Source organism: Aedes albopictus, chromosome 3 (genome assembly GCF_035046485.1).
Source record: "Aedes albopictus strain Foshan chromosome 3, AalbF5, whole genome shotgun sequence".
Classification (NCBI taxonomy): Eukaryota; Metazoa; Arthropoda; class Insecta; order Diptera; family Culicidae; genus Aedes; species Aedes albopictus.
In genome coordinates this window covers 426,526,441-426,551,335 of record NC_085138.1, presented here as the reverse complement: position 1 = coordinate 426,551,335, position 24,895 = coordinate 426,526,441, and the positions used below count along the sequence as shown (strand labels likewise).

Here is a 24,895-nt window from a genome sequence, read left to right as displayed (position 1 = left end):
CTGTTTCACAAGGTCTGCAATATGACTATAGTTTGAATGGGGAAGAATGCCGGTCTTCGTCCAAAACTGGTAACCAGAAAACCATAAACGACATGCCAATATTCAATACGGCGACTATTTTATGTAATTTTAGGAGCAGAGTCCAAAAATGAATACCAGAACATCCAAGATGGTGTCTCAATGTTCAAGATGGCGGTTAGTTTAGTTGGGGTAGATATCCGGAGTCATAAAATGATGACCGGAAAATCTAAAATGACGTTTCAAAATTTTGCGGCTTCATGACACTTGTTTGGTTTGAGTTTTGGATCGTTGTCTTATATTTTCTGAATATTGGATGTTATGCTAATATAAAATGTATCCATAATGAGTAGATTTAGCAAGCAGTTTTCATTTTGTATTTATGTCAATGTCATCAACATGTCGCTCGAGTTTTGTTGAAAGGATATTTTAAAGCACGAGAAAGGCACCATCACCGCTAGGTGGATTAATTAGGGTTTTTTTAACTAGTTTTAGATTTATTAAAGTACAAGTTTGTAAAAATTACAATTCCAAACTATTGAATGGGACCGTATTCGAATCTTATCTCCATCTGTATGATGATGTATTATAACTGTGAATTTACAAACTAAGCAATGAAAGACCCCGGTAAAGTAGATGAACATAAGAACTTCGCAAACTAACACAAAAGACACGACGAGAATGACGAAAAATATGTTTTAAAATGTTTTTACGCCTTACAAAACTTAGTTGAATCCCTCTGCCGGAACGATTTGATGGTGCATACTACACATTTTATAAGGTACACCGGGGCAAGTTAAAACGGGTGGGGCAAGATGAAACAGCGGGTTAACATGATGTTATCCAATGATAGTAAACAGCTTGAATGCAATAACACATAGTTTTTGATTCAAACAATATTTAAACGAAAGAAAAATTTAGAAATTGTATTGAAATCTATTTCAAAACTTCGTGTTTCAACTTGCCCCGGTGTACCTTACATGCATAGAAGTTTCTAGACGAAATCATCATTGCTTCGAAGATAATGTATTCTGTATATTGATGTACTAGATTCAGAAACCTAGTGCGAACTTTTGCCCCACTGTCGAGGTTTTAACAAAGTTGCTTTCTGCAAGAAGCATTAGTAGTTTATTATTTATTCAAGTGCACCTCTCGAACTACTATGGAATAACGATTCTCGGACATCAATAGGTTATGAGATTCTTCTTCTTCCTGTTACTACAAATTCTTATTCCAAAAGGTCCCAAAAAACCTCGAAACATATATTTTTTGCATAAGTTTGCCTCAGCATAACAAAATCGTTTCAATTTTCATTGACGAGTAACTGACCTGATTATGTGTCGAACCCATACATATTTGTTTGGGTTCCCAACTCGTGCGCAGAGAAAGACCCATTGAGAAATTTCGCCCCGTGCGAACTTTTACTCCGAATTACTCTATCGTTGCTTTGGGCACCGTTTTTTATTCTGATTAGTGCTATTCGGTGAAGATTGAAAACTTCTTCTTTATTCTTCTTAACGTTTCGACCTACTTTGGTCATTTTCAGAAGATTCTGCCGAACGTTCGTTTGTCAAGGCGGCACACTTAATTCTGTGGTCACCAAATGGCGGCCCACGGGGCGCACGTGATACCGAGAAACTCCCTAGAATTTCTTGCAATGTTTCTTATGGAGGTTTTTCTTTTCCCGAAGTGATCTAGAATAAAGTGTTTAATGTTTCACAAATGGATCCAGTAAGTGCAATACAGGCAGCAGACTGGAGGATCACTGCATTACAAGATTTCTTACGGGTTATAAAACACCAATATCGAGATAGCGATAGAGATGAGGGTTCTTCCCGATCTACCGTTTTGACGGCGGCGAAATTGCCACCGTTCTCTAGAAATAGATAGTTGTTTTCCACGTTTTGGTAGTATTTTATGGATATTAGTCAGTATTTTTATTTATTTTGCGTGACTTCGCTGAAGATTCTCGTTTATCAAAATTGAGGAGTGCTGAACTGTAAACAAAACAATGATGTTTTGATAGTTAATCAATGCTTTCGCACCAAGGACTTACATAGCTTATTCAACATCAACACAACCTTTGTTCAAAATCGTTCATCCTTTATTCAGTCATGACGATATTTGACTTGTTCTCTCGCAAATGACTTAGCTCTTACCAGGCCACATTGGTCGGGCTCCATACAAAGGGGCGGCCAAAACTCCCAAAAAACGAAATTGATATTTTTAAACTTTATTTCACCTTATAATAAAGTTAATGTATTGTACTTTTATGATTCTTAATTGAAAGCATACCAGCTTTTGTATTTCAATGACATTTTCACTGCCAAAGTGGCCTAAGTCATAAAATTGAAAAATGAATTATTCGAAAAAAGTAAAATAATAATATTTTGAGAATGGAATATATGTTTTAAGTTATCCAGCATATGAAAGCTTGTTATTGGACTGTTTGAATGCACGTATGGTGCAAAAATAATATGTCGCAAAACTTTTCTAATTTTCATATATTGTACCTTAGAAATTTTGGTAATTTTTAAGTTAAAAAACGGTTCGTGTCGTCACGTGTCGCCGCAATTTCGAATAGTACATCTTAAACATCATGCTTAGAGCTGCCTAAAAACGTTTAAATATTTTGCAGAAATTTGCAGTTTTTCAAATTCAAGCTATTTAAAAAAGTCATGTTTTTTCATGTATTTTACGTTATTTTTCCATTTTTTATCGATATAAAATTTATCTTTCCACATTTTTCACACGTTTTGAACAAACTTGATTGGATTTTATCGAAAGATGATCATTTATTTAAATTCGAATTGATTTTCTAACAAAAAACGCAAAAATATGGGGTTTACTGATTTTCACCGTTTTTGAAAATATTGAAATTACGTAATTTTTGAATACCCCTTTTTAAACACTAAAAATACTATATAACATATCTAGGCAACCTATAACTTCGATTAAACACATAAAAAGAGTTTTGGCCGAACTTTATCTTTTTCCGACCATTGTGCAGGCTGAGCAAATGCCAAGTTGAGTGACCTTACAATCATCTATTGTATAATTCAATTTCAGCCATTATAAGCTGTATTCTACATTTAAAACTAGAGCCCTGGCAACTCTGGCGAAAATTGTCTGGGACAATTGTTCATTTTTTAGTGCCACATAAGTGATGATAACGATCAACGATCAAACGATCAAATCTGACTATACATGTCAATGGTTGCTCCTCCGTGATTGATCTGAGCTGGTAGCAATTGCACTGAGATCCAAATGAATAAGGACTGGGACACTCCACTTATTCTCAAAGTGCAATTTTAGCAGCTCATGCATTTTGGATCAATAACGGCGCCGGCCACGTCCTTATAATCAGTTGGGAAGGGAAAGGAATGTTAGAGTGCGCTGGTTGTTGCTACTCAAGAACGAGAGCACCTCTGCATCCCCACAACCAGTACGGAATGGGGTATTTGTTAGATGGAAAGGATGGAAGATCTGGGAGTCACCGTTGGGTCGGTTATGCGATCCATGGATAGGGATTTATTTATAGTGTTCGTAAGGTGATAGATTGTGTGGTGAATAAGGTGAATAAGGTCAAGCGGCACAGCACGCTTTGGTTGCATAACTTATAGGCGTTATATATTTATACACTGTGCTGTGAGTGGAAGTTGGAAGGAAGGGAAACAACTTTTTTTTTCAATTCGTTTCTGGTTCTAGCGATGGCTATGAACATATGAATATACATGAGTTGTATATGTAGTGAAGAGAGAGAGAGAAAGTGGATAGAAAGAAACAAAGTAGGATGAAAGGGACGGGCCTGGGATTGAACCCATGACCTTCTACATACGAATCAGAAGCGGTAGCCACTAGACCACCAAGCCCGTCGTTTTTTAGTGCCACATAAGTGATAATAAAGAAGATTAAGCGATTCTAGAGATTCTCCTGATCCTTGTCTGTTCTATAAATAAAATCTTCAAATTATTCTCAGCCTGGATATAAGCGGCCAATGAATATTTTGACAAAAATTTTAGAGATCCTGTATGACAATGACCTCCTTATTGTATCCTAATCCAAAAAAGTTTAATTCATTGGGATTATTTCATTAAAAATCATCAAATACTGCAAAAAAATGGAATGTCGCATTTTTTATGGGTCATACTGTAATATTAATGATCAAATATTTGTACTAGTCTCAATGACACAATAATAACTGAACTTGTGCTACAACAAAACATGTTATTGAAATGTAATTTAAAGAATATATACCAAGAGCACAATCATAACAAAATAAGATTGCCCAACAGAACATGTTATGGAACGGTGATGACTTAATAAGTTAATAATAACAAACCGAGATATAAAAACAGGTTTTGTGATTCCGTTGTTATGATTTTGATATTTTCCTCTGCTCGGGAAGCTTAATCCTTTGGAGTCGGATTGTTATGCCTTCGCTGCCGTTACCTCGCTGACCTCAAACACGTTTATCATGCTCGGTTTCATCGCCGCGGTCATGTTGACCCCTCCGGCTCCAAAGAGTTAAATCAGCTCGAGGATGTTGATGAGCCGAACAAACGATTACAGTTGTTTTGCACAGATTTTGCTCAAATATACTGGAACGCAATCAATATCAATTTGTTGCCTAGGAACTGCTGAAGAAACTCTTGAAGAATTTTCTGGACAAAATCCTGCAATTCCGTTTGCGAGAAATGTGAAGCGTCAGACTCCGGATTATCGAGTCTGACCTGCATTGCAGTGGCCCAGAATTACTGTGCAGCGTCGTTAATTACATTTAAAATAAATCCTAGAATGGTGTCATCTCGTCAGCCGTTCCGTATAATATTATAAGTAAGCAAGTTAGGGGTGCATAGATGGTTGGTGTCACTCCATCGATGCTCTTGTTCATTCTGGCATCCAGGCTCGAAAGCCTAGGCCTAAGCGTCGTTGTATGCACAGAAATTAATGCGATCAAGACTTATAGATAAAATCAGAACAAACTCACAAAAACTCGCTTTCATTTTGGGACAGAAATATTGCTTGAATCGTCGACAGGTTAAGACAGTCAGTCCACATCGTAGGTCCACATCGTAGGCAGCGGCACCTTTTTTCCGGTATGCAAGGCTAACCCCATTTGAATATTGGACTCTGTGGAGAATTGGCTTTCTGGTATTCGATATTTCTCTCACAGAGAATCGGAATTCTAACGCGGACCGTGTGAGGTTTCATATATCAGTAACAAATTTTGAAAACGACGTATAATCAATGCTACACCATTGATTATACGTCGTTTTCAAAATTTGTTACTGATATCACTATTCAGAATTAATGTTAGTGATTACAGACTTGTCGTAAAAAAACAGCACCACTTGATTCTAAAAACACGGCAGGAAATATGTGTGAACATTACCCGAATCATTGAACTTAGAACTTGAATCGATCACATTCCTGACAGCAAACATGGGTAACAAACATTTTTTATCTGTAATTCTGCTAGAACCAACCATCATATAAAGTTATAGGACAACATATTTCCGAGAGTCTTAAAATACATTGTCCAAACTTTCTATGCAAAACGTGAGCTTTCATAATAAAATAGTAGCATGAAACGAGCTCACCAAATCATGTATATTTTTTTAAATGGTTAACATTGAAAAAACGTTTCAAATTTAATTTTCAAATAAAACTTTTTAAAATGAAATCGATGAAATTTGGAGTTACCATCTTGGATTTTAGGCACTATCTTGTATGTTTTGTCCGCCATTTTTGAATGGTTTTGCAACCGCCATCTTGAATTTTGAAGCCAACATCTTGGATTTTAGACCACCATTTTGGATATTCTGATCGCCGTTCTTGGAGTCAAAACTTCTTCCCCATTCCAAATATACTCATATTGCGTGATTTTAGGTCCTTAAATTCCATTGAACAGGTGCCATCTTGAGATTTAAGCCGCCATATTTGATTTTAGACCGCCATCGTGAATATTTTGGTAATCATTTTTGGATGCCAGACTCCTTCCTCATAACAAATATACCCATATTGCATGACTTTAGAGCCTAAAACAGTATTCAGCAGCCGCCATCTTGGATTTTGAGCCGACATCGTGGAATGTTTGGTCTCCAGTATTGATATCCGCACAGAATTCGTCAACCATGCTAAAGCTACATAAATTGCGGCAGTTTGATGCGTCGCTTGATAGTGCCAGCTTCAGTTTTGGATCACTGAAATGGTCATAACTCTGGAACGCCGTGATTGATCCGGACCATATCTGAATGCAAACAATGCGGTACAATTCCGGTTCGATTCGAGCTTTAATCCGAAAAAATATGCCAATGGGAAATGCCTTTAAAGTGAGTGAACTTATTTTGCGCACAGACATACATACATACACACGTACATGCATCATCTCAATTCGTCGAACTGCGTTGGTCCTCCGAGCCGTTTTTCGAAATTTCGTTTTTTGAGAGAACATGTAGCCTTTCCAGTACACTTAGTGTACGAGAAAGACAAAAACCTAGAAGAACGCTTTCCGTTTTTAATTTGGGCTACGTTCATGACTGCGACCCCCTGCCTAACCTCCAACAATAAAAATAAACATTCTATTTACCCAGCACAATTCAAACACCGAAATATGAAAGGCACAAAGCAAAAAAGAGAACTCACCGTAAGCCGTTTCCTGGGCGAAGAGAAAGAATAGTAAAATATGACACACATATCCGGCCATTATTTTCCACCTTTAGTGCGCGCCGGGCGTCTTTCCTTTCCCGAGTGTTCTCCTTAGCCGGAGGACAAATTTTCTGCTGCCACTGCTGCTCGCGTTAAGCACAAAAGCACTCACTACTGCACACTTCTACCCACCGCACCACCGGATCTGCGAGCGTGGAAGCCGAGATCTCTGAAGGGATTTCCGGTTTCAAACCTCACTTTCTCTCTCCCCCTGGCTTCCGGTGTTTCCTTATTCGGTTTTCACAAGTGCTTGGTACAGCATGCATGCATGTGTGCACTGTGTACACTTACTGTTGTTGTGGTTATTGTTATAAAATTTGCTCCGATTTTCCACCAACCAACCACCCGGACACAAACACGGCCAGCACGTCTTCTTTCGGCACCGGGTGTGGGGAGGCCTCTAGAGCCGACAACTTTTCTCACTTCTGGCTGGCGGGCCCAACGAGTCACACTAAGCACACCGGGTAGTAAGCCCGCTTGAATACAGACACAACCGGCGTATTTGGACCACCGACTCTGATCTCTTCTCTACGGTTGGTTTCGAACCTGGAGGTAGGTTTCACTATTTACTGTTGCTTCTCTGTCTCCGAAGAACCGACACACCAGCAGGCAGCATTATCCGTATGCACTACTTCAACTAGATCCCGAAAAGCAAACATTCACCCACCTGCCACCTTGGAGTTATGGTACAGACGGAGGGAAACTGCTTTATTATTACTTGTATGCCACTATTATTTCTGTGCATGTGCTTTTGTTGTTCCAGGCCCCAGCCGGGTGTAAACTTAAAATTTATTTTTCATTTATTCCCCCGCACTGTTGTTTCTTTTTATGATTATTTGCACTGCACGATCGGTTTGTCTTGATTCTGAGTTCCGAAGATTGTGTGTATGAAGGTAGTTCCTGAAAAATAAAAGAGAAGAAAATATGAATTGTGGAGCAATGTCTGAATATGCTTAAAGCCTGGATCTGCAATAATCTGGACACAAACATATGGATCGTTAGAATTGGTAAAAAATATACTGATACCACCCGGTCGCGATGACATCATGCATTTTGCAGGTGAAATAGACATATGAGAAGACGTTCGCCGACCAAACTTAAGCAACCTTACATTTCTTTGGCCAAGTTACTGCTGATATCTGTGTTACGCTTTAAGAGAAATCATTATCGATTGATTCATTTATCAAGATTATTTGGTAACAATAAAAATAAACTAGAATACATATGCTTTGGTGAATATTTAAAACGTTTATTTTTTCAATCTACTTGTATTTCAACAATACTGAATTATATCTAAATTCAAAGGTGAAACCTGCCCTCACTCATCAACGATCACAAACAAAGCAGATCTGTGGTCCAAACACTAGGCCTAACGTTACATTTTCAGCCGTGTAACAATGAGTTCTCTTAAAAAAACACACAACTTTTTCTCGTGGCGAGCTAGCTCAAACTGAACTTTATTCCTAATCTATATTTCTACAACACTAGAATCACTGCCACTTGCTATTATGTCAGGATTGTATTGTGTCAATAACATGACGCGATGTTTATATTTTGAATTCCCCGGCTTCTATCATTCTCTTGATCCGATCGTATGTCACCGTCGTTGTTGAAATTGGCCTTCGCCCGGCTCAATATTTAACTCACGTATCAACTTGATTAGTTTAATTAACATGTTTTACATATTATGCAATAACACATATAAGTGGGACTGCAAAACGGTGGGTCGATAAGGAGAGCGTCCAATATAGCTCTGGTCCTCACAAGTTCCTATCTCATGCATCCACGGGTCAAGCGATGACAAAGACCGCCAGCTAAGAGTTGTTTGCTTAGCTGGTAGTCCAGCCTGGGCACTGTTGTCCTTCTGATTTCAGCCAGATTGAGGAGGTACGACTCGAGCGTCTGTTCACCAAGGAGGTGCGGCTCAAACAGCGTCTGTTCTGGCATCCAGCGGCTGAGCAAGAAATGCTGCATCACGCCCAGCTAGATCCATAGTGGTAGCCCCATCAGCGTAGTCGTCCCAGTGTTGGTTGGGACACTAACATGGCAGAAAATACGACTCGATACAATCGGCAAAGACCCACGCGACGAAATAAGGACTACGATTGGAAACTTGGAACATGAAATTGAAAGTCACTAGGATAATTAACGATGAACTACATCCCCGCAACTTCGACATCGTGGCGTTGCAGGAACTTTGTTGGACTGGACAGAAAGTGTGGAAAAGCGGGGATCGAGCGGATCAGGTGACAGTAGTTCAACGCAAGGATGTGCATGTTGAGAGTTAAGGGCCGTTTCCTCAACTACAGCATCATCAACGTCCACAGCCCACACGAAGGGAGACCTGATGATGAGAAAGAAGCGTTCTACGCGTAGTTAGAGCAAACATACGATAGTTGCTCGCCACGTGACGTGAAAATCGTTGTCGGCGACATGAACGCGCAGGTAGGAAGGGAGGAAATGCACAGACCGGTAATCGGGCGAAACAGCTTGCACGCCGTATCGAATGATAACGGCCAGCGATGCGTAAACTTTGCCACCTCCCGTGGTATGGTAGTCCGAAGCACCTTCTTCCCCCGCAAAGATATCCACAAGGCCACCTGGAGATCACCCGACCATCAAACAGAAAACCAAATCGACCACGTTCTAATCGACGGTAAATTCTTCTCGGATATAATCAATGTCCGCATATACCGCAGTGCGAATATAGAATCGAATCACTTTTTAGTCGCTGTATGCATGCGCTCAAAACGATCGACAGTTATCACCACGCGTCGAAGTCGAACGCCGCGGCTCAACATCGAGCAGCTGCGTAACGTAGAAGTGGCTCAAGACTACGCGCAGCAGTTAGCAGTGGCCCTACCAACGGAAGAGCAGTTAGGTAGTACCTCGGCTACAGCACTTAGCTTCGCGACTCCGAATCACAGAAACGACTGGTACGACGGTGAATGTGAACAGCTGAAAAACGAGAAGAATGCAGCATGGGCGAGAATGTTGCAACACCGTACGAGAGCGAATGAGGCACGTTAAAGACAGTTGGCAGAAGCGCCAACACGCGAAACGATAGAAGAACTGTACCGCGCTAAGGACAAACGAAAGTTCTACGAGAAGCTGAACCGCTCGCGCAGAGGCTTTGTGCCACAAGCCAACATGTGCCGAGATAATCACGGGAATATTCTCACGAGCGAGCGTCAGGTGGTCGAGAGGTGGCGGCAGCATTACGATGAGCACCTCAATGGCGACGTTGCAAGTACCGAAGGTGGCGTGGTAACAGATCTTGGAGTATGTGCACAGGACGAAAGACTTCCGGCCCCTGACCTTCAAGAGATTGAGGAGGAGGTTGGCCGGTTGAAAAACAACAAAGCCTCCAGAGCAGATTAACTACCAAGCGAGCTTCTTAAGTACGGTGGAGAAGCACTGGTCAGCGCACAACACTAGGTCATTACCAAGATTTGGGAGGAGGAAGTATTACCGGAGGAATGGATGGAAGGTATCGTGTGCCCCATTAGGGCAGTTCAGACTTTAGACATGTCAAAAAATCAAAGCTCCCATATGTTCATTACAATCCTTGGTGCAAAACTAGAGTCCTGTCAAATTTTCAGCCATTTTGGTGGTGATTTAATGGTGGCCCAAAAGTAAAATAGGTTTATATGGGAATTACTATGGAGAATTTTCGAAAAACGTTCTCCGCGCTGTGAAGCAATACCATATGGATAAAGTCATAGGGTCAAAGCCGAATTGATTTCTTCAGATCTCAATAATGAATGTTGCCGAAGACCGGAACATATTTCGACAATCGGGTAAAAAGTTAATAGGCAAATTCTTACTCGCATGCGCATCTTTATGGATGATGTCCTGCAAGGTGTGCAAGAAGGTAAAACGCATACTATGATTGCGTGCCAAGCGTGTCGATCGAGCTGTGGTCTTCTGTTCAAGCATGAATGGATGAATATTGATTAATAACTTCTGTTTCGTGAGTCAAAACGAATTGCGGTCTTCAGCAACATTCATCATTGAGGTCTGAAGAATTCAATTCGGCTTTGACCATATGATTTCATCCCTGTGTTAATGCTCTACAGCACGGAGAACCTTTTTTGTAAAATCTCCATAGTAATTCTCATATAAACTTATTTTGCTCTTGGGCCACCATTAAACCACCACCAAAATGGCTGAAAATTTGACAGGACTCTAGTGTTGCACCAAGGATTGTAACGAACATATGGGAGCCTTGAATTTTTGACATGTTTAAAGTCTGAACTGCCCTAGTGCCCCATCTACAAAAAAGGCGTTTTTTCGGCTGCCTAGATAACTGTGTAGTGTCGGTAGCGATTGTCTAAATTTGCTAAGAATAATACTACGGACCGCCTGTTCCGGTGGTAAGAATCCACCAACAGATGACCCCTAATTCATGGTGTGATGCGGCTTTATGCTTATCGTGCCTAAGAATGAATGGCTAAGGGGGTCTAATAAAAACCTAACCGCTAACGGGGCCTGTGGAGTACCAGGGCGCCCTCCACAGTATGTTGCCCTTACTGCGCTAACCGTAGCAATGGTGCAGTGGACCAAGCCCGTGCACAAGGGAGGCGTTTTGAGGATTAAACCCCTCCCATTGCCGATGTTCCATAGACTAGGCGCCCCTCCGCCCTTCGCTAAAATAAAGAAAAAAAAAACCTCTCCCTTGCAGCCTTTTCTGTGCACGGGCCTGTAGTGGACCATGTGTTTCTCCGAGACAATCAGCTGCCCTTCTTTAGTCTCACATGAGGCTAAATAAGGGTGGGATTATGAAGACGTTGTTAGTTAGTTAAAATTTTCACCTATATGGTTTCGCATTATGCGATTTACACAGTGTATTCTGTGTATTGTCGCCTTTGACGTATTCCAATCAATACCGATCTGGTTTTAGGGGCTTTCCATAAACCACGTGGTCATGAGGGGGGGGGGGGGGGGGGGTTCGGCCAATGACCATTTTGTATGGAAGAAACAAAAAATTGTATGGACAAATGACCACGCGCGGGGGGGGGGGGGGGTGGGGTTGAGAAGTCCCAAAAAAATGACCACGTGGTTTATGGACAGCCCCTTATTGCTGTTGTTCTTTGTTGTGCTGTTATTGCGAAGAGTTTAATCTGACCCAGTTTGGGCAGTGGCTATGGTTAGGATAGCTCAGATCAATCTTCAGCATAAAATAACAGCAACGATCAATCTTTGCAGACTTATACAAAAGAGTACAGCCCATGTGGCGTTAGTCCAAGAACCTTACTTTCGTAAGGAAAATTTCTATCTAGGAAACCTTGTGAACCCGGTGTTTGCTACTTTCAGTAAACATGAAAAGGCAAACTTGCGTGTCATGCCTCGAGCCTGTGTGCTTGTCAACAACGCAATAGTTGCTACACTCATCTCTGCACTAACCACTAGAGATGTATGTGCTATCACAATCGATGTATCTATTGGAAACCTCAACAGGAAATACGTCTATTGTTCGGGGTATTTACCGCATGTTTAACCATACCCTACGGATGCTTTCAAACATGTCATCGCATACTGCACTTCAAAAGGCCTTCCGCTAATTGTTGGCAGTGATGCTAATGCTCACCATATCATCTGGGGCAGCTCAGACATTAAGTTGAGAGGCTCCAGTTTGATGGAGTACTTAAGTAGTACAGATCTTGCATTACTCAACATAGGTAACCGCCCAACCTTCATTGTATCTGCTAGAGAGGAAGTGTTTGAATTAGTAGAATTAGTCACGAGCTGACCAATTGGCACGATGTCAGAATCTTTATCTGACCATCGCTTTATCTTTTTTGAGCATTTAAATGTTACTTTGAAAACTTTGCGTTTCAGGAACCCCCGGTCAACCAACTGGGATCTCTTTACCAATTTGGTTGCAGCCGAATTTCATGTATACTCACCATCCATTGACACTCCAAGTGATTTAGATGATGCCGTTGATACCACAACGACCTTCATCATGGAAGCTTTTGAAGAAGCATGCCCTCTACGGTCTGTGAAGATCATAAGATGAGGTGGAACTCTCATCTGGCGAAACTCAGGAAACAATGTAGAGAGATGGAACAGACGACGTTTGGCTGGTTCGTAGGCTTTCAGGTCGGCTCACAAGGCCTACAAGAAAGCTCTCCGGTCTGCTGAACGATCTGGTTGGAAAACCCTTTGTACAAATGTTTCCAGTTTGAGTGAAGTCAGTCGGTTAAATGAAGTCTTTCGAAATTTAAGGATTTCCGAGTGAACAAACTTCGTTTGCCAAATGGTGATCTGACTTCCCCTGATGAGGAGATTTTGGAATGCTTATTCAGCACACACTTCCCCGGATGTAAGGATATTACATCTTGGGATGAACCTGATGTCTTTTCTTTTTTTTTTTACTTATTCGTTTATTTGGAAGGCTCGGGCGCCTCATGGGCATAACTGAGCCGAAATCATTTGTTGTTTTTTTTTACAATATATTTTACATTTTACAATATTTACTGCCTTAATGCTATGTTAGTTTGGGGAGCCGAAGTACTCGCGGCTGTTTCGAGGTTAGGGATAAAAAAAATAAAATAAAATTGGGAAGGAGGGATTTAGGGGTCTTAAACTAAATTATTTGCTAACTTATACTAAAACATTGATGGGGCAAAATGTCCTTATCTGAAATGGAACAAAAAAGAGAGGACTTTATCGGTAGACAACGACAAGAAGAGGACAAACGGAAGGGGGGTGACGACAGACAGGGGCGAACAACAAAACCAAAGGGCGGACAACGAAAACAAGGAACGTACTACATCAAACTCTGACATCAACACGTTTCAAAAACTGGTAAATCAGGTTCATGTATTCCAAATCAAGTCCTGCCAACACTTCTCTAACGGGTTTCTGTTGTTTTCCTCGGACCCGGAGAATTTCATGCAGCTCAGATCTGACCTCACGATACTCATTGCATCCCCACACGACATGTTCGATATCCTGGTAAGCTACGCCACAGACACAGAGATTGCTTTCTGAGAGCCCAATACGGAAGGTATGTGCATTCAACAAATAGTGGTTGGACATCAGCCGACACATTACACGAATGAAATCGCGGCTCAAATCCAACCCTTTGAACCATGGCTTCTTCGACACCTGTGGAATGATGGAGTGCAACCATCTACCCATCTCTCCATCTCTCCATTTGTGTTGCCAGCTGATCAAGGCCTCCTGACGGGCCAATGCAAAAAATTCGTCGAAGGCGATTTGACGCTCGTAAATATCGCCTCCGCTAGCGCCCACCTTAGCCAGAGAGTCCGCTTTCTCATTGCCCGGAATTGAGCAATGTGAAGGGACCCAAGCTATGGTGATGATGTATGAGCGTTTGGACAAAGCACTCAAGACTTGGCGTATTCCATTCAGGAAGTACGCTGAGTGCTTCATCGGTTTCATTGACCGAACAGCCTCCAGAGAGCTTAGACTGTCGGTAAAAATGAAGTAGTGCTCAGGTGGAAGAGTGCGAATGTACTCTAAGGTGTAGTATATAGCCGCTAGCTCAGCAATGTATACCGAACATGGCTTTTGAAGCATGTAGGTGGCGCTATGAAATTCGTTGTAGACACCGAAACCACTTTGGTCATCGGTTTTCGAACCGTCTGTGAAGAACTGTCTGTCCCCGCTAACATGCCCGAACTTACTTGCAAAGATCTGTGGAATACCTACGGAACGAAAAGATTCCGGAATACCGGTGATCTCATCCTTCATAGAGAGATCAAAATCCACTGAGGAGCTGTCGAAGTTTGAGAAGTTGTCACGATTGGAGTTAACCGGAGATGGGCTTACCTCCAGCGTCATGTACCAATAGTACACAGTCATAAAACGAGTTTGAGGGTTCTGTTCGAGCAGCTTTTCGAAATTTTCTATGACCAATGGATTCACAACCTCGCATCGGATGAGGAACCGGAACGATAACTCCGCAAAGCGGTCTGTCAGAGGCTGTACACCAGCGAGTACCTCTAAACTCATAGTGTGAGTTGAGTTCATGCAACCTAACGCGATCCGAAGACAACGGTACTGAACCCGTTGAAGCTTCAGCAAGTGTGTTTTCGCCGCGGATTGAAAACAGAAGCTACCGTATTCTAAAACCGACAGAATGGTTGTTTGGTACAGCCTGATCAGATCTTCCGGATGTGCTCCCCACCATGTTCCGGTAATAGTTCGCATAAAGTTGATTCGCTTTTGGCATTTCTGTATCAGATACACAATGTGCTTCCCCCAGGTGCATTTGGAGTCGAACCAGACGCCGAGATATTGAGAAGACATGCTATGAGTGATTGTCGTACCCATCAGATGGAGCGGAAACTTTGCCGGTTTGTGTTTTTTAGAAAAGACAACCATCTCAGTTTTCTCCGGAGAGAATTCGATACCCAGCTTAAGAGCCCAAGTAGACAAATTGTCCAAAGTATCCTGTAGTGGTCCTTGCAGATCGACTGCTATTGATCCCGTTATAGAAACAACACAGTCATCCGCAAGCTGTCTTAACGTGCAATTTTCCATGAGACAATCATCTATGTCTCTAACATAAAAATTGTAAAGAAGGGGGCTTAGACATGAACCCTGGGGGAGGCCCATGTAGCTAATTCGTGAAACTGTCAAGTCGCCATGAGCAAAACTCATCTGCTTCTCAAACAGCAAATTATACAAAAAGTTGTTTAAAATTGGTGAAAGGCCACTTTCGTGTAGTTTGTCGGAGAGAACATCGACACAAACTGAATCAAAAGCTCCCTTAATATCCAAAAACACTGAGCCCATTTGCTGCTTTTGAGCGAAGGCAAGCTGAATTTCTGAAGTAAGCAACGCAAGACAGTCGTTCGTTCCTTTGCCTCTGCGGAAACCAAATTGTGTATCTGACAACATGCCATTCGATTCAACCCATTTGTCCAGTCGAAAGAGAATCATCTTCTCCAACAACTTCCGTAGACAAGACAACATCGCGATTGGACGGTACGAATTATGATCCGACGCGGGTTTCCCGGGTTTTTGAATAGCTATCACTCTCACTTGCCTCCAATCATCCGGAATGATGTTGTTATCCAGGAACTGATTGAACAAGTTCAACAAGCGCCTCTTAGCGACGTCGGGGAGGTTTTTAAGCAAGTTGAACTTAATTCGATCCATTCCTGGAGCGGAATTGTTACATGAAAGAAGAGCAAGTGAGAATTCAACCATCGAAAACGGCCTATCCATGTCGTCCCTATCCTCGGAAACATCCCGAATTATTCGCTCCACGGGTACGGAATCTGGACAAACTTTTGTTGCGAACTTGAGAATCCACCGAGGAGAGCTTTCTCGATCCTCGTTTACCGACGACGCGTTACGCATTCTTCTCCCGACGTTCCAAAGAGTTCTCATTGATGTCTCGCGCGATAAACCCTCGACGAACCGACGCCAGTAACCGCTTTTCTTCACCTTGATCAAGTTTTTGAACTTGCTTTCAAGGGAAACGTACCGCTTGAAGTTTTCGACCGAACCGCGTTTTCGAAACTCTTTGAACGCAGCGGATTTCTCGCGATAGATTTCTGTACACTCGCTATCCCACCACGGATTGGGGGGTTTCCTGCGAGCCGATGGACCTGGAACTGGCCGACGTTGTGCCTGAAGCGCGCTACTGATGATCAGTTCTGATAGAAACTGATACTCTTCCCGCGGTGGAAGAATTTCTACCGATTGCTCACCGTCGATAATTGCTTCCGCGTACTTTCCCCAGTCAATGTGTTTCGTGAGGTCGTAGGAAATGTCGATAGATGGAGGTTGACGTGAACCATTGGAAATAGAAACAACAATCGGAAGATGATCACTACCATGGGGATCCTGGATAACCTTCCATGTACACTCCAGCGATAGTGAGCTCGAACAGATTGAGAGGTCTAATCGGCTGTCTCTAGGACTGCCATCTTTAGCTGGAGGTGCCACTCGCGTAACTTCTCCGGTGTTCAAAATTGTCATGTTGAAGTCGTCGCAGAGGTCATATATCAACGTTGAACGGCTGTCATCGTACAGTTCCCCCCAGCCTGTACCATGGGAGTTGAAATCTCCCATGAGCAGCCGAGGCTCGGGCATAACCGAGCAGATGTGGGCGAGATCCCTGCGAGATATCGCAGTTCTCGGTGGAAGATATATGGAGGCAACACTGAGGGTTTTACCTCGGATAGTCACCTCACATGCGACGGCTTCGATGCCTGTCATCGGTTGAAAATCGACTCTGTAAAATGAGTGCTGCTTTTTGATCCCTAAAAGCACCCCTCCGTACGAGTCGGACCGATCAAGACGGATAATGTTGAAATCGGAAAAAGGTAAGGTTACATCGGGTGTCAGCCATGTTTCGGATAGCGCAAAAACATCGCATTGTAAATTGTTAATTAAAAATATGAAAGCGTCTAATTTTGGTACGATACTACGACAGTTCCAGTGTAGCACAGAAATCATATCTTCGACCTCGGTAGTTAAATTAGCCATCGAAAGATACGAATGTCGCAAGGAGGGGCATTTTAGAAGCCAACTGCTTCAAAAGAGGAGACACACAAGGAAGAAGTGCTTTGACAATGCTCTTCACTGAGTCAGAAGCATTAAAGAAGTTAAGGATGATGTCTACGATGCCAGAAAGCGTGAACATCGGAGCACCAAGGGGTTGTTCCTGGTTCTCCGAATGCTGTCCCTCTGGCTGAGAAGTCGAAAAAATTGGGACATCTGGGATTTTTGATGTACCCGGGAGCGAAGGAAAGTCTCGTTCATCTTGGATTTTGAATCCAGGAGGTGAACGTTTGGCGCCTTTCATAACACTCCTAGAATTTGTCACGGTAGGTTGGGGGTCACTGCTAGGCAGATTCCGAGGTTTTTTGGTGGGTCTCTGGAGCCTCATCCGTTTCCTCGTTTCACCCTTGAAAACAAAGGGAACCCCGTCCCCGACCTCAGAGTCAGAGCCTTGATCATCGAGAGATAAAGACGAGTAGATGTTACGCGATTCAACGGTCGGGGCAGCTTTTTTCAGCATTTCGGCGTAGCTTCGCCGTGATCGCTGCTGCAACGACCGTTTTTGATGTTTTTTCTGCTGTATGTACCTTGGGCAAGCAATCAGATCATGTGGACGGTCGCTACCACAATAAACACACTTGGGCGGCGTTTTACACGCACCGTCCACATGTCTCTCGCCGCATGTTGCGCAGCGAGGTTTATTGCTGCAGTACTGGGCGGTGTGACCCAGCTGCTTGCAATTGATGCAATTCATTACCTTCGGTACATACAGCCTCACAGGTAGCCGAAGTTTGCCAATCACCAGCAGATCTGGTAATGCAGATCCGGAGAAGGTCACGCAAAATTCTTCAGATGGTGTGTAAACCTTCTTCTCGCCCTCCTGGGATACCGAATGCAGTTGCCGGCAATCCAGTATCTGGACAGGAGGTAGAGAAGGGTTATGGAAACGACCACAGCCTTGCATGATCGTTTCGCAGGTCAAAGATGCGTCGGCGACCTTCCCCGAAATCTCTATCGACGCGCTCGGCAGGTACACGAAGTACTCAAGAGTAAACAACTCGCAGGCCACAATCTCATTAGCGTGTTTTCGGTCGCCTACTGTCACCCGAAGCTTAGCTGTACCGACCATGTCAATGGAGACAACGGAAGAATACCGCTTAGTCAGATCCTTGCTGATTTGAACGGTGTTCAAACGTTTGCCTTTGGGTCGGAAGAAAACAACATATGGCCCGCCAAAGTCGGGAGGGTAGGCCTTGAGGCGGGGGGACGTCGAAACAGATTTACTGTTGGTGTCCATTGGAGAAGCACCAGGGTGAAGGGAATCAAAGGGGTTAGCATTTATATCGCCATGTTGGCTCGAGCAGTCCGATGCCAATAACAAAGCTTCGTTGATGCGGTACGACGTACCCCCGCCATCGTCATCATCGCCCATTGTGGTAGTTAACTACCACCACGGGACACTCAAAAACCTTAAACTAACACTATCACTGGGACGAGAAATAATCAAAAAACAAGGGACAAAATTAACGCTACAGGAAAAGTGAGAAAAAACTGCTTATGTACCAAATTAAATCTAATCAAAGAGTCAGTGGAGAGGGGGGAACAACGAGGGGTAACTTTATGTACTTATCTTTGTGCACTCTGTTTAGCCACAGGCTCGACGACGACAGGTCCAAGCGATCGGATCGCCCGCACTGGGAGGAGGCGAGCTGCTGCTGAGCGCCGACGTTGGTGTGCGGCGGAACGCTCTCTGCTCTTCTCTCGGTGGGCTGCTGCTGTCGACGACGATGAGCTTGGGTACTCACTGGAAAAAGCCGATCACGGCCGCGCGAGCGGCGCGGTGTGCGGAGGGTACTGCGCACGATAATCGGACAATGCGCCACGTGTTACGATGAAAATAAGAATTTCACTCGAATTAAACAAACTTTTGCGGTAAAAAATGTGGCCTAGCCAACCGCACTCGTCCCACTAGGGATAATCACTGAAACGTGAACACTTGAAACACTAGCACGCCGAAAAATAGCCACCGAACTGGAAAGTATCGAAGACAAACCGGACGAACGAGAAATTTCGACTGTCTCGCACGAACGCTCGACAAAGAATGTGATGATGTCTTTTCTTGTAGTTATAATTCCCTGGCTTCGACACGGAGTATTGTAACTATGGAATCGATTGAGTGGGCTCTTAATAGCTTTGCTCCTTTCAAACCTCCTGGGGCAGATGGGACTTATCTTATTTTGCTTCAGAAGGGATTTGATTATTTCAAACATGTTTTGAAAAAGAATTCTTGTTTGCAGTTTTGCTACAGGGTTTATTCCCAAATCTTGGCGGGAGATTACTGTGAAGTTCATTCCGAAAGTGGGTCGTGCATCGAATTAAGAAGCAAAGAGTTTCAGACCTATCAGTTTGACCACTTTTCTTCTGAAATGCTTAGAACGCATTGTGGATCATCACATTCGTGATGTTCATCTGTCCAACGTGCCTCTTCATGTAAACCAACATGCCTACCCATCTGGTAAATCCACTGTGACTCTTCTACACAAGGTTGTTTACGATATCGAGAAAGCATTTGCTCAAAAGCAATCCTGCTTGGGTGTTTTCTTAGATATCGAGGGTGCCTTTGACAATGTGCCTTTCGATGCTATATTGGAAGCCGCACGGAGTCATGGTATATCTCTAATGATTTACAATTGGATTCATCAAATGCTCAAAAACCGATATCTTTTCTCGACATTGCGTCTAGCAGGGATTAGGAAATTGAGTGTTGGTGGATGCCCCCAAGGGGGAGTCCTGCCACCGCTTTTGTGGAATCTCGTAGCAGATACGCTATTGAGGCAACTCAATAATAGCGGTTTTCCTACTTATGGTTTTGCCGACGACCACCTAGCATTGTTAGTTTGTATGTGTATCACCACCCTTTTCGACCTGATTCAAAGCGTCCTTCAGGTAGTTGAGAGTAGGTGTCACCAACATGGCCTTTCGGTGAATCCAAGTAAAACATCTATTGTTCTTTTTACGGAAAGGCGAAACCGTAATGGCGTTCGACCTTTGCGTCTCTTTGATTCTGAAATCGATGTGACTGAACAGGTAAAGTACTTTGAAGAAATTCTTGATTCCAAGCTTTCCTGGACACCTCATATTGAGTTCAGAATCAAGAAAGCTTGTATGGCCTTCGGGCAATGCAACTTGGGGTCTAAATCCCAAGTATATCAAATGGATCTACACAACTGTTGTTCGGCCAATATTGGCCTATGGATGTCTTGTGTGGTGGCAAAAGGGCGAAATGAGAACGATCCAATCAAAGTTAGGCCATCTCCAAGGGATGTGCCTAATGTCGATGTCTGGAGCGTTCTTTTCAACTCCCACTGCAGCGCTCGAAGTTCACTTTGTCGTTGCTCCACTACACATTCATCTCAAACAAGAAGCACTTTCTTACACTGACCGGCTATGGGTACTCGGTTTATTAAAGGAAACTCCTGTGAACCGCACACCAACGCACACCTCGTTGTTTCCACTTTTGCTGAATTGGGACAAAATTGTTCTTGCTCCAAGTGATCTTACAATTGCTTGTAATTTTCCATATAGGACATTTTCCACGAAACTCCTTTCCCGGGAAGAGTGGACATCTGAAGATCTGGAAAGAAGTATTTCAGACGGCATCGTATGTTACACTGATGTTACACTGGTCAAAATTTCATTGCATTCGGTTCATTTAATCCGGAGATATAACAGCTCAAAGTTGGCTATCGGATAATTATATCTTTTTCAAGAATCTTTATAACTTCGTGCAGAATAGCCCGATCGTTCCCAAATTTTGACCACTGATACACAACTAGTTGATGAACTCACAGTAAAAATTTGAGAATATTTGATGCACTTTTCGAAAAGTTACAGCTAGTTGAACTTTTTTGAAGAGTGAAAATTTTGCCTGTCCCGATCATTTTGTCTATCCCCTGTATGTGCGGAGTGCAATCAGCACTTCAGCAGCACGTAATGGGCAAAGTAATATGATTCTGTTCAGATAGCCAGGCTGCTATTAAAGCACTTGCTTCAGCCAACTCCAGGTCGAAGATAGTTATCGCTGGTCGAACTCAAATCGAGGAGCTGAATACATCAAACGCTGCTCACCTTGTATGGGTGCCTGGCCATTTTTCTATCGCTGGAAATGAATTGACTGATGAGTTAGCTCGCACTGGAGCATCATATGACTTCATTGGCCCTGAGCCAGCTATTCCGATATCGAAGTGTTGGGTAAAGCTTCAGAGTCACACCTGGGCTGCCTCTCAACACAGACAATGGGACACGTTCGGTGTAGTACTAGATTTGTAGTAATGAGCTGAATTTTAGTATGGTGAGAAGGTCAATTCTCCGTATGTGCAATAAAATGGTCCAAAAAGCGTGATTCCTTGTCTAATTTGATGCTGTTTGAGCAAAACTTTGGATAACTATGTTGTTAATGTTGCAAGAAATGGAGAAAACAACAACACCGTTGCCCAAAGTTTAGCTCAAACAGCATCAAATTAGGCAAGGAAACATAATACCCACGCTTTTAGCACAATTTCATTGTAGAAACGGAGAATTGAGCTTCTCACCATACTAAAATTCAGCTCATTACTACAAATCTAGTACTTCACCGATCTGTCCTATACCTACTGGAATAGTTTGGAGTCATGTCGTCAAACCAAATTATATTGTACTGAGCCATCTCCAAGGGAGGGAGAAGTATCTTACAAATCTGTCAAAGCAGAATTGCAGCATGCTGGTCAAAGCATTGACTGGCCACTGTCGACTCAGCAATCACATGGCGAATATTAAGCAAGCTGATTTATTTGCATGTAATAGCTGTGAATCCGATTATGGAACTTCGTATCATTTGATATGTAACTGTCCAGTTTTTGCGCAACTTCGTTTCCGGGTACTCGGTAAACACTTATAAAGTGAAACTGACTTCAGAAACCTGAATCTTCAGGACGTTCTGTTGTTCTTGACCCGCTGTAGTAAAGAGCTGTGGGCTCTCTTTTCGCTTTATGCGCTATCATTGTGCTCTTTTCAGGACACTATGTGAACCCATTGTGATACGCTTATGCGTGTATGACGATCCTATTCCCTTACCTGTCCTTTCCCCTGTCCCATCCCTTTTTCCTTCCCTTCTCCCTCAGGTAAGTGATGAATAGGCTCGTGTTCATGGCGATGGCACAAATTTCCCAAATGGAGGAGAACGTGCCTTTGGAGCCGACCTACTGATCAGGGATGCCAAATGATTTTTCCAGAAATCTGTATCAGGATTTTAGAAAATCTGTACACTCAGTAGCAAAAAAAAAGCCGAGCTGATTTTTTCTATTAAAATGCACCATGTTCAATCTGCTGCAACTTTGGCAATTATCAATATTTTTGGCTGAAAATTTTACCACTTCATCATCAATATATTGGTCATGTATGGACAAAATTTAAAATTGATAGAAATTATATATTTTGAGTTATAACAACTTATATGAAAAAATCCATTTTTGGACATACCTTTTTCATAAATCCGTATTTCAGTGAAAAATTTAAGTAGCTTCATGAAAATTTCACTGCAACGTCAGTAAATATAGGAAATGTTGTGGTCAAAATTTGAAATCTTTTCATCTAGCGGTTTGGGCCACAGAATTCGTCAAAGTTGAAGTACCACTGTGGGTGCCTACAGTTTTCACTCCATATTGACCACGCTGAAACACCGGTGCAGAAAAAAAGCCGAGGTCAATTCGTTCCATTAATGTTTAGATCTAAGTTTTAATAAACAATCTATATTATATGCCATATTTTTTATAAATTTTCGTGTGGTCTGCTAGTTGTGTATGAAATCCCACACGTAACACATAGTGCGTTACGCGTTACACGTAATGCGTTACAAACATACATATGTTAGTGAATATACAAGTAGTTTGTATAATTTACAAATTTTGGCAACTGTTAAAAAAATATTATGAGTAAACAAGTTGTGGGGTATAATTTAGAATCACAAAGTATGATAAAGAAAGGCATGTAACATCACTTGTTTGCTTATGATAAGGTTTTAACAGTAGCCAAAATTTGTAAATTATACAAACTACTTGTATATTCATCAATATACGTATGTTTGTAACGCATTACGTGTAACGCGTAATGCACAATGTGTTACGTGTAGAATGTCATAAACAACTAGCAAACCACACGAAAATTTATAAAAAAAATATGGCATATAATATAGATTGTTTATTAAAACTTAGATCTAAACATTAATGGAACGAATTGACCTCGGCTTTTTTTCTGCACCGGTGTTTCAGTGTGGTCAATATGGAGTGAAAACTGTAGGCACCCACAGTGGTACTTCAACTTTGACGATTTCTGTGGCCCAAACCGCTGGATGAAAACATTTCAAATTTTGACCACAACATTTCCTATATTTACTGACGCTGCAGTGAAATTTTCATGAAGCTACTTAAATTTTTCACTGAAATACGGATTTTTGAAAAAGGTATGTCCAAAAATGGATTTTTTCATATAAGTTGTTATAACTCAAAATATATAATTTCTATAAATTTGAAATTTTGTCCATATATGACCAATATATTGATGATGAAGTGGTAAAATTTTCAGCCAAAAATATTGATAATTGCCAAAGTTGCAGCAGATTGAACATGGCGCATTTTAGTAGAAAAAATCAGCTCGGCTTTTTTTTTTTGCAACTGAGTGTATTTGTCTGTATTTTGAAACCCGATCAGAAGAAAATGTCAACAGCATAATGAAATACGTTATTTTGGCCTAATAGCTGTATAATGGAATCAGTAATTTTTATGTTATTAGCATAACATATTATGTTATAAACTTGTCTGTCATAAGCGGCAAAATAACAAATATCATAACAAAAAAAAATGTACCTAGAAGAATAATTCAATAACTTGTTTTGTTAGATCAATTACAACTTAATAACAGGACATTTGTTAACTTGTTACTGTTGTGTTATTCTTCATGACATATTTGTACATTCTCTAGCAGAATAATAACTAAACATGATCTACAACATAATATTTTATTGAAATGTTATCTTGTGGATATATCCCAAAAACTTCAATATAACAAAATAAGATTGCCCAACAAAACATGTTATTAAAAAGATATATTTTGATTAGTTAACAATAACAAATTATGATATAAAAACAGGCCATGTGATTCTGTTGTTATCAATTTACTATTCTCCTCTGCTCGGGAACTGTGACTGAAAGCCAAAAAACACCAAGTTTCCGTAAATCCAGTCAGACCCCGTAAGAAATCTGTAAGTTGCACATGTAAATTTTTGTGTCCCGATTTTTGCACGAACATTTCTCTTTGCAGTAAGTTTTCACTAAACGGTGTAAATATCAGAACGTTATGATTTTGCATAGTAAAATAAATATGTATATTCTTAATAATTCTGAACTTTTACGTCGCCGAATTTTTGTGAAAATTTCTCCAGGGATTCTTCCAGGAATTTTCCCTGGGATTTTCCTGGGAGTTTCTCAAAAAAATATCCTGAAACTGGTTCACGGGTTTCCGCAGAAATTCCTTTCGAAAGTCCTCATAGGATTCTTTAAAGGATTAAAGAAAAAATTCCTTCAGGGATTGCTACATAAGTTATGCTTGTATTTCTTAATATTTTTTTTTTCAATATTTTTGG

The 24,895-nt window shown here is 41.7% G+C and overlaps 1 protein-coding gene across 8 annotated transcripts in view; it reads right to left on the bottom strand.

Annotated features, from left to right (window-relative positions):
• LOC109410678 (protein amalgam) overlaps positions 1–24,895 on the bottom strand; it is a 373,824-nt gene that overhangs the window by 231,838 nt on the left and 117,091 nt on the right. For 7 of the 8 annotated variants that reach the window (XM_062856460.1, XM_062856461.1, XM_062856459.1 and 4 more), the window contains one exon: positions 6,667–7,629. In XM_062856460.1, the coding sequence (XP_062712444.1) occupies positions 6,667–6,727 (61 nt within the window). In that variant the 5' untranslated portion in view covers positions 6,728–7,629. Of the gene's footprint in view, positions 1–6,666; positions 7,630–7,840; positions 7,979–24,895 lie in introns of those variants that run through there. The other variant, XM_029875830.2, reaches the window with a different exon arrangement.